The sequence below is a fragment of the Plectropomus leopardus genome, chromosome 22 (assembly GCF_026936395.1).
Source record: "Plectropomus leopardus strain MGB_pleo_1.0 chromosome 22, ASM2693639v1, whole genome shotgun sequence".
In the NCBI taxonomy this organism is placed as follows: domain Eukaryota; kingdom Metazoa; phylum Chordata; class Actinopteri; order Perciformes; family Serranidae; genus Plectropomus; species Plectropomus leopardus.
Window position 1 is genome coordinate 69,171 of NC_142197.1, and position 10,830 is coordinate 80,000.

The 10,830-nt window shown below is 45.2% G+C and overlaps 1 protein-coding gene across 5 annotated transcripts; it reads left to right on the forward strand.

Moving 5' to 3' along the window:
• The first annotated feature begins 917 nt into the window (after nucleotides 1-917).
• Nucleotides 918-8,571, forward strand: irf5 (interferon regulatory factor 5). Of its 5 annotated transcripts, none has more exons than XM_088072457.1 (9): nucleotides 918-1,133; nucleotides 1,495-1,669; nucleotides 3,720-3,906; nucleotides 4,291-4,316; nucleotides 4,399-4,426; nucleotides 6,218-6,568; nucleotides 6,713-7,102; nucleotides 7,231-7,399; nucleotides 7,522-7,698. In XM_088072457.1, exons 2-9 carry the CDS (start codon nucleotides 1,496-1,498, stop codon nucleotides 7,544-7,546), a joined length of 1,350 nt encoding a protein of 449 aa, XP_087928583.1. In that variant the 5' UTR covers nucleotides 918-1,133; nucleotide 1,495; the 3' UTR covers nucleotides 7,547-7,698. The 5 variants fall into 5 exon arrangements, with proteins under 5 accessions (XP_087928583.1, XP_042367253.2, XP_087928584.1 ...); XM_042511319.2 differs by lacking the exon at nucleotides 7,522-7,698 and adding an exon at nucleotides 7,707-7,868 and having other exon boundaries at nucleotides 920-1,133; XM_088072458.1 differs by having other exon boundaries at nucleotides 920-1,133; nucleotides 7,281-7,399; nucleotides 7,522-7,700.
• The last annotated feature ends 2,259 nt before the right edge of the window (nucleotides 8,572-10,830 follow it).

Sequence of the window (10,830 nt, forward strand, 5' to 3'; positions counted from 1 at the left end):
TGTGTGTTTGTAAATAACGTGTCTGTTGTGTATTTATCAGGTAAACGTCTCGCTGAGGTTTAAATCTGAGGCCTGAGGGTCAGAGGTCATTTTGGCATCAGCGTCCAGGTGAGTGTTGGACAGGCGGGGGGGCGGAGTCTGCTCACTGCGTGATGACCGACCAATCAGCAGACACTGAAGACAGAACAAGCTGTCCTCATCATGAAGACACAAAGACACTGAAGACAGAACAAGCTGTCCTCATCATTAAGACACAGACTGATCGCTGATCAGAGTTATTGATCACGTTCGTCATACAGTTTCAGTGATTGAAGTGTTTGAACTGAGTTCATCAGAGTGAATGAAGGGTTAAAGTGAATCAGTGAATGAAGGGTTAAAGTGAATCAGTGAATGAAGGGTTAAAGTGAATCAGTGAATGAAGGGTTAAAGTGAATCAGTGAATGAAGGGTTAAAGTAAATCAGTGATTGTGTGCCTGTTTTTGGGCGGGAGAAGGAGAAACCTGAGTTACTTCTGTAAAAACGCGGACTGTAGAAACAGCTGCACACAGGAAACACCTCAACACACCTTCACAATACAAGACCACAGGTTTACATTAAACATTTAAGCCACAGCGCTTTGCTTATGCACATCAGGACATCCCATAATTACCCTAAAAATCAACCTCAGGACATCCCATAATAACCTTCATAATCAACATCAGGACATTTCATAATTACCTTCATAATCAACATCAGGACATCCCATAATAACCCAAAGAATCTGAAAGGTAAACATAACTTGAAATATATGAAGTTACTTTATAATTGTAGATGCGATTATATTTTTCATCTGATCATTTTCTGTGTGAGAGTGTGTGTGTGTGTGTGTGTGTGAGAGAGAGAGAGGGAGAGTTTTATTTTGACAGTCTGAGAGGAAGTGTCGGAGGTGATGTCGTCACTTTGTTTCTGGTCTTCAGTTTTAAGTTTGTCTCGCGGAGCGTCAGCAGTTTGTTTTCGCGGCTCGTGTCCGACGATTTGTTTGTTTGTCTGTTTGTTTGTGACGTCACTGTGGCGCTGCGGAGGATTAAAACTGAGCACGCGATGATTTAACGACTCACGGAGCGGAGAGACACCGGAACCAGGACCCGGACCAGGTGTGTCCAGTAACATCTCTCTCTCTCACACACACACACACACACGTCAGTCAAATCTCTGACGTCACTTTGATTGAATAAAGTTTGTGATCAGATTTAATCTGAAATCAAAGTTCTGATCTGCGGTCAGCGACTCGCTGACTTCCTGAAACATTAATTCACCTTAAAACTCATAAGAGTATAAAGTTTTATATCCCATTTTATTCTAATATTTCATATCATATTATATATTAGATTATTATGATTTATATTCCATATTATTTCAATATTTCATATAATATTATATATTAGATTAAGATTTATGTTATATTGTATTAAGGCTTGCAGGCGGGCTGACCTCGTCTGCTCCCTGTGTACCCAGAATGAGCGTGCAGCCGCGTAGGATCCGTCTGAAACCCTGGTTGTTGGCTCAGGTGAACAGCGGCAGGTATCCTGGTCTGCAATGGCTCACCTCAGACCGCCGACTCTTCCAGATCCCCTGGAAACACGCTACACGCCACACGCCAACGTCAGACGAGGAAAACACCATCTTTAAGGTACAACACACACACACACACACACACACACACACACATACAGTGTTTCCCATACATACTTTATTCCTGGGCAGCCTGCCCAGGTTAATTAAGACCCGCCCGAGATAAAGTACGAATTTCACAGTTTTTTCCAATCAACGGTGTACACAGACCGTCCGTCCTCCAGCCCCACCAGTGTTTCCCTTTAATACAAAGACTATGGTGGGCTGCCGTAGTTGTATATATACATATGTATGTATATATATATATATGTATATATACATATATGTAGCCCTGCATACATGTATAAAACCCTGTGGTGTGTGATCTGACAGTCTGAGCAAACATTTAAAATCTCTGATTTTTCCACATAAACCTGAAAATAATTTCAATATATATCAGAGTTCAAATCGAACTTTATTTGTCGAGCACATTTAAATCAGCATTTGGGGGGCAGGGGGATGAGACGGTTCAACATCTGATCAGGATCCTCCTGGCTCCTCCTATCAGAGGAGTTCCAGACTGGCCCTGCTGGTAAACCCGGGGCCAACCCAGAACACCAGGAGGGATTATACATCGCCTCTGGTCTGAGAACTCCTGAGTCTAGCAGAAGGAGCTGGACGAGTTCCTGAGGAGAGGCACACCTGGAGTACTCTGCTCAGCCTGCTGACCCCTCAGACCACCTGAGACACTCCAGACCACCAGAGACCAGAATGACAAGACAACTATGGATAATGCTGCAGAAAATCCCTCATTTCTTTTGAGGAGCAGAAAGAAACTCAGCAACATCAGCAGGTTTAGATCTGTGACCTTGAAAGAAGCTGACGGACACAGAGTCCATCAGTCCATAGAGTCCATCAGTCCATAGAGTCCATCAGCCCACAGAGTCCAACAGTCCATAGATTCCAACAGTCCACAGAGTTCATCAGTCCATAGAGTCCATCACTCCATAGAGTCCAACAGTCCATAGATTCCATCAGCCCACAGAGTCCATCTGCCCATAGAGTCCATCAGTCCATAGAGTCCATCAGTCCGCAGAGTCCAACATTCCACAGAGTCCAACAGTCCACAGAGTCCATCAGTCCATAGAGTCCATCAGTCCATAGAGTCCAACAGTCCACAGAGTCCAACAGTCCACAGAGTCCAACAGTCCAACACTGACAGGAAACTAGGATTAAAATCTGACTGAAAGCGTTTCCAGCTGTTCTTATTTTCCACATTCTGACATCATACTCGACATGCTCGTGCACGTTAATCAGAGCGTGCACAGGTGACGTGAACAGGAGTGTTGGTGGAGTATTTGTGTAGTAGTGATGAGTAGAAGTGTATACAGCTCAGTAGGAATATTATCTTTTTCTGAATGGGGGACAGAAACAGAACATTTAGTGCGTGTGAACGTTGTCAGAGTTCAGCTGCTGTAAAAATATAAATCTGAGTGTGTTTCTGGAGTTTTGATGAAGTTGACGTGCGGAGAGTCTCCTGAACAGCTCGGTTAACATCAACCTCAGAGTAGAAACTTTCTTCAGTCTGAAACATGAACTTTGGTGCTGCTGATGTTACTTCCTCTTTTGTGATGTCACTTCCTCTTTTACTAGTCGCTGCTTCTGCTTTTGTTTCCTCTCAGAGAGCCACAGGGCATAAAATCCACTTCAGCTTCTGCTCACAAACTCGTCTTTACAGCAGCTGAGTTGAGCTAAGCATAAAGAGCGGAAACTAGAAGTTATTATACTAATAATCATAACTTTAGTTATTGGCTGAGTCCCAACGTCTGGATTTCAGCGGCAGAGTTGTGGACTTTGAGGGAACTCAGTGACAAGACCTACATCAGACTTACTAGGGGCTGGTTCATATGACAAGCTTGAGCCAGCTCTAACTATAATGAGCCAGCCCTTACTGCAGTGAGCCAGCCCAGACTATAATGTGCCAGCCCTGACCACAGTGTTCCAGCCCTCCCTGTAATGAGCCAGTCCTGAATTTAATGAGCCAGTCCTGCTGTGGTGTCTGAAAACCCTGCTCTGTGTCTTGCAGGCAGTATTTAGGTGGGCTGTAAACCCTTGTCTGTGTCTTGCAGGCATGGGCGGTGGAAACCGGTAAATATCAGGAAGGCGTGGATGAACCCGACCCTGCCAAGTGGAAGGCGAACCTGCGCTGCGCGCTGAACAAAAGCCGAGAGTTCCAGCTGAAATACGATGGCACCAAAGAGACGCCGGTCCAACCGTACAAGATCTACGAGGTGTACGAGCAGAGCGGATGCGCAGGTGAGGACGCCTTTAGGTCGCGACCCCCTGCAAGCTGTCTGCATGTTTCCATTGAGATGTAAAACTATATCATGAATTATATTTTAAATTATGTTACAAAATTATCATAATTTGTAAGCACTTTTCGGGGTCATTTTCTGTTATTTTTTAACTTTATTTTTGTTTTAGTTTTTAATTAATTCTTAATAAAATCCTTTTTTTTTTTTTACTAATTTTCAGGTAATTTTCTTGTAGATTCCACGCATTTTTGGGTCATTTCTTTTTCCTCACTCATCGCCTTCATGTTTTTTTTTAAAGAAATCAAGCTCAAGTTTCAGAGGAGTGATGTCATGATTTGTGTTGGCATGTTTATTAACCGTTTTTATCTTCAACTGCCTGTTTCAGACGCCACTGAGGATGACGACGAGGAGGTGAGGAACACGCGTGTCACAAACACAAACTCACTTCACAGCCGATCAGGTGACTGACCACAACAATCTGCTCTCTTCTCAGATGCCAAACCTGCTGGAGCTCAGCATTAGTAAGTCCTCGCCGTACTGCTGTCTCCATGGAAACTTGACGGCGTTCCTCAGGAACCAAAGAATCAGAGCATCGACCGTCTGTCAGAGAGCGGAAAACATACATTACTGAAATGATCCACCACGACTGAACTGCTGCGACTCTGCAGCAGAAAGTCACTTTAGAAAACCTACTTCTCCCAGAATGCACTACGCCTGACGTAATGTGAGCTCGTGGAGTGAGATGGCAGCGGCTGACTGGATCTCGTTTTTAACGTTTAACAGTGAAACCTGAAAACGTGAGAAGAGAAACAGAAACTCTGAATCTGTTTAGATTTGATCAGTTTTACTGTTTGATCTCTGATTACGCAGCCTCTGTTTCCTCTGCAGGAAGCAGTGCGGCGCTCTGCGCTCACCGTGACGGCGAAATGCTGTGGTAAAATACGTCTCTGAATACGTAAGAAGAGAAAAAGCAGCACAGCACTGCCGAGTTTCATAGTTTTAGTCAGCCCAGATGTGTTCTGGCTCCGCCCGTTTAACCGAAGACACTTTGGGACTCGCGTACTATGGACACCCATGTATCCCATCATGCATTGCACACCAGCATTGAGCGGCGATTGTGGAAGCAGAGAAGACTCACGGCTGTAATTCTAATTTTTAGAAATGACAAGTTTTTGGCCCCTGAGCTAAAACTTCACAGTCTAGCTAACGTTATTGCGTTAGCATGTCATCAAGTTAGCCTCGCTTCGTGTCAATGACAATAACAACTAAATGTATATAAATATCTAATAATAATAATAATAAACTTTATTTATAGAGGGGGTATATACATACTACACTATACGTACATACATATTTTTTATAATGACTGATTGATAGGATACACACCTAAATATCTATTTATTTATTTATTTATGAATAAATGAAAACAGGACAACAACGCTGAAGATATGGGAAGATTTTTGAGGTTGCTGAGCACCGATGACATCATCGAGCACCGATGACATCATCGAGCACAGATGACATCATCGAGCACAGACGGCTGCGACTTCACAAAGTGTTGAGAGGCCTGTGGAGGGAAATGTCCCGTTAACCCTTAAAGAGCTGACAGGCAGCGAAACATTGATTAGTGTTTATTTAACGGCAAGCAACAGCTGAGAAACGTATTGTTTTAGCTGTGATTGATTATTAATTATTATGAGAATATTGATTATTATAATCTGATCTGTTTTTGTCCGCTTCACTGGAACAAAACACATCCTGTTTCTGGTGACATTATATCAGAGAGGTTTCTGGGAAATGTAGTACAGACCTCACACGGTCTTTATCTCGTACGAGCGTGTGCTCACAGTGACCACAAATAGTTCAACATCATCAAACATCACATCTGCTCCACCAATCAGGATCGAGAGCTCACGCCCACTTCTCCACAATCTACCACCAACTGCTCACTAAAGCCCCGCCCTCCACGACACATCATCTCAAGCCCCGCCCTCCATGACACCTTCTGTTAGGGAGTCACTTCCTGCCATCAGTAGCTGCTGACTGGTTGGCACTGTCTTTGTCAGACGGTGAAGAGGGTGTGGCTTGAGACATTGTAGTGGGGAGGGCGGGACTTGGACTGTGGCGGCAGACCTAAGAGAACCTGAACACCCTCTGATCTTAGAGTGGTTCAGTTCAGGATCTCGTCAGATCAGAGATGCTGCAATAGATACACTGACGATGTCATGTGATGATGTCATGTGACGATGTCACGTGATGATGTAAGATGATGGTATGTGATGATGTAACGTGATGATGTCATGTCTCATCAGACCCCAGGACCAGTGACCCTGCCTCCTTCAGCTCCTTTGTCGCTCAGTCAGAGGTCAACCACTTCGGTCTGTCCGCCAACGGGACATTTGGACTTCCACATGTGATCCCTGTACCTCTGCTGCCTGATGGAGCCATGACCTCTGACCTCCCCATGACCTCTGACCTCCCCATGACCTCTGAACTCCCCATGGCCTCTGATCTCCAGGCTCAGGGTGGGATTGTGAGACTCCAGGACCTGAACCCTATGCCCCCCCTGGTGGCCTCTGCTCCCCCAGGCTCAGCCCCCAGCAGCATGGGGGACCCTCAGAACCAGGAGCCCTGCAAGATCGACCTGCTGAGCAGCGTCCCACGTGAGTATGACCTTTGACCTCTGAGATTCTGGTTGTTCAGCACGGAAAATGTAGTAATAGATGTAACCCCTGTTCTCTGTGTGACACCATGGTAACCCCTGTTCTCTGCGTGACGCCATGGTAACCTCTGTTCTCTGTGTGCAGTAACAGATCTGGACCTGAAATTTCAGTACCGGGGCCGGACGATGGGCTCACTGACAGTCAGTAACCCTCAAGGTTGCCGGCTGTACTTCGGGCACCTGGAGCCGACCCCAGGGCAGGTGGACCTGTTCGGACCCGTCAGCTTGCAGCAGGTGCGGTTCCCGGGGACGTCGGACATCCAGAACCAGAAGCAGAGGTTCTACACGGATGCCCTACTGGATGTGATGGACCGTGGCCTGATACTGGAGATCTGGGAGCAGGATATCTACGCCGTCCGCCTCTGTCAGTGTAAGGTGTTCTGGTCCGGACCGGGCATGCCTGAACAGGGTCCGCCTAACCCCATGGAGCGGGAGAAGAAGATCCGAGTGTTCAGCCTCAACGACTTCCTGCAAGGTGACCAATCTCTCTGAAGATCTCGCTTTAACCCCTTTGAGACAGGGGGTGTCTCTGTCCACAGGTCTGATCCTGTTCAGATGTCTCTGTCCACAGGCCTGATCCTGTTTAGCTGTGTCTGTCCACAGGTCTGATCCTGTCCCAGGTGTTGACAGACTGTCCGTCTGTTTGTCCTCAGGTCTCATCCTTTTCCAGAAAGGTGAGGCTCAGAACCCTCCGCCCTTTGAAGTCTTCTTCTGTTTCGGGGAGGACTGGCCCGACAGGAAACCCAAAGAGAAGAAACTCATCATGGTCCAGGTCTGTACACCCCTGTTGACACCTGGAGCCAATCAGGGTCCAGTATGAACCTGGCACAGTGTGATGTCACCTGGTGTCCAGCTGATAAACCTTAGAAATAAACAACATGTACACTTTCATAGGTCCTGGATCTGGATCTGGATCTGACCACGGTGATTTAAAGAAGTTCTAACATGAACGTGGACATGAGAATTTTTTATCATGACCAACAACTTCCTGTGAACCTAACAAAGAGCAAAGTATTAGACACCTTTAAGACAAAAATAGTTCTGACTCAGTTCTGGTTGTATGTCCACCTCGTCTTCAGGTGGTTCCTGTGGTAGCTCGGATCCTGACAGAGATGTTCTCTGGAGAACTCAGTTGGTCCACCGACAGCATCCGGCTGCAGATCTCGAACCCTGACGTGAAGGACCAGACCGTGGAGCAGTTCAAGGAGCTGCAGAGGCTCCTGCAGAGCCAACACACCCAGGGTCCCTGGATTCCCAGCGGCCCTTGAACACCAGGGGACGGGGACATACCAGGACTTGATTATTTCAGAACACGTTAAAGATTTAAACTTAAGGTAGAGACACGCCAGCTGATCTGAGCTCAGTCTGACAGGACTTCAAACTGGAGCTGAAGGCCAGTATCACTCTGTCTCCTGTCCTCATCAACAGGACACACGTCTTTCTGTCTCCTGTCCTCATCGACAGGACACACGTCTTTCTGTCTCCTGTCCTCATCAACAGGACACACGTCTTTCTGTCTTCTGTCCTCATCAACAGGACACACGTCTTTCTGTCTCCTGTCCTCATCAGCAGGACACACGTCTTTCTGTCTCATGTCCTTATCAGTCTGAGACCACGTGTGTGTCTTCGTCCTGAAGGTTGTCTGCAGGCTGTTGATGATGTCACGTGACCTCCCGACGCTTCAGAGGCAATCCCCAAAAATATCAATTGTGTAAAACTTGATCAATGTTTTTAATGTTAATAAAGTTTAAAACATTATTTATGTTTTTAACTTTATGAATTTTCGGAACTTTATAAACTTTATGATTTTTTAATTACTTTTTGAATTTCAGCTTCGCTGATTCAGACCTGAAAAATCTGACCTTTGACCTGCAACTGAGTGCTGTCAGACATTTCAGTGACTTCTCTGTTTAGGATGTCAATAAACTGCAGTATTCCTCCAGACCACACCTGTCCCGTTGTCCCCTCACCTGCACACAGATACTCACACGCTGTAGTACACGCTGGTACAAACAAATACACACAGGTACGCAGACTACACACAGGTATACTCAGAAATAGACAAAGGTACACAGAAATACACACAAGTACACAGAAATACACAGTAACACAGTAGGAGACAGAAGTATGCAGGAGTACACAGAAATACACAGTGGTAGATAAAAGTACACAGTACACAAATACACAGTGGTAGACAGACGTACACAGAAATATATACATATATATATAAATACACACTATGTACATACATAAAAACACACCAAGTAAATATAAATAAATACACACCATATATATATATATATATATATATATATATATATATATATATGGTGTGTGTATGTTGTTTCCTAAGCGGTCAGTCTGAGGATGACGTCCTGAATTGATCTGCAGGTCGTTGTTGATATTCATGAATATATTAATAAATTAATTCATATTTATAATTAATGTGTTGAGACAGAAAGTTTCGCGTTTCTTCGTCTGAAATCTTGATGACAAACTGAACATGAGACAAACACTTCTGTTGGGGTTCACTCTGTTACTTCCCACCAGGTGAGCTGAACAGCTGACAGGTTCATGTGTCCATGTGTGTTCATGTCAGTTTCTTATTTATTTATAGAGCCCACGATCACAAACACAGTCTGCCTCAGAGGACTTTACAACGTACGACATCCCTCTGCCCTCAGACCCTCACATCACCGCAGGAAAAACTCCCCAAAAAGAACCCCTTACATGGGGCAAAAAAATGGAAGACACCTCAGGAAGAGCGGCAGAGGATGATGAGGGATCCCTCTGCAGGACAGACAGACGGGGAGAGGGTAGGGAACCGTGAGCTGCGACGGACAGGACGGAGCCTGGACGTTCAGAGCTTCGTAGGTAAGGAGGAGGATTTTAAATTCAGTCCTGGATTTCACAGGGAGCCAGTGCAGAGAAGCTAAAACAGCACAAACATGGTCCCTTTTCTCGGTTCCCGTTAGAACACGAGCAGCAGCGTTCTGCACCGGCTGGAGAGACCTCAGAGATTTGTTGGGACAGCTGGAAAAAAGGGAGCTACAGTAATCCAGCCTGGAGGTGAAGAACGCATGTACGAATTTTTCAGCATCTGTCTGGGACAGGATACGTGTAATTACTACTTATTACTACTTATTATTGTGTGTGTGTTCATGTGTTTGTGTGTGTGTGTGTGTGTTCATGTGTCTGTGTGTGTTCATGTGTCTGTGTGTGTGTTCATGTGTCTGTGTGTTCATGTGTCTGTGGGTGTGTTCATGTGTCTGTGTGTGTGTTCATGTGTCTGTGTGTGTGTTCATGTGTCTGTGTGTGTGTTCATGTGTCTGTGTGTTCATGTGTTTGTGTGTTCATGTGTCTGTGTATGTGTTCATGTGTCTGTGTGTGTGTTCATGTGTCTGTGTGTGTGTTCATGTGTTTGTGTGTGTGTGTGTTCATGTGTTTGTGTGTGTGTGTGTTCATGTGTCTGTGTGTGTGTTCATGTGTGTGTGTGTGTGTGTTCATGTGTTTGTGTGTGTGTGTGTGTTCATGTGTCTGTGTGTGTGTTCATGTGTCTGTGTGTGTGTGTTTGTGTGTTTGTATGTGTGTTCATGTGTTAATGTGTGTGTTCATGTGTCTGTGTGTGTTCATATATTTGTGTGTGTTCATGTGTCTTCATGTGTATTAATGTGGTCAGGTGTTTATGTTAGTTCATGTGTGTTCATGTGTGTTCATGCGTGTTGATGTTCATGCAGAAGTTGTAGCTGTTGTACGTCTGAGCTATTTTTCTTTAAGACACACATTGTGTGCATCTTTGTGTGTGTGTGTACGTGCGTGCGTGCATGTGTGTGTGTGTGTGTGTGTGTGTGTGTGTGTGTACGTGCGTGTGTGCACACGTGCACGTGTATGTACATGTGTGCGTCTGTTGTCTCTCTGACTGTCGGTCGAACGTCAGACTGAACTTCGGCGTGTTTGTATCAGATATTTAACAGCCGATCAGACATTGATCAGACATTGATCAGACATTGATCAGATATTGATCAGATATTGATCTCACGGTTTCACTGGGCGTGGGATGGTATGTTTCTTGGTGTCATCATGTTACATAGACGAGGTCACGTCAGGTCACCCAGCAGTGAGTGTGTATTGGTCAGCTGCTGTGCATGCTTGTAGTTTTCCTGCTGCAGACAGTTTTTAAGTGAAGTCAGTTTGACGTTTACT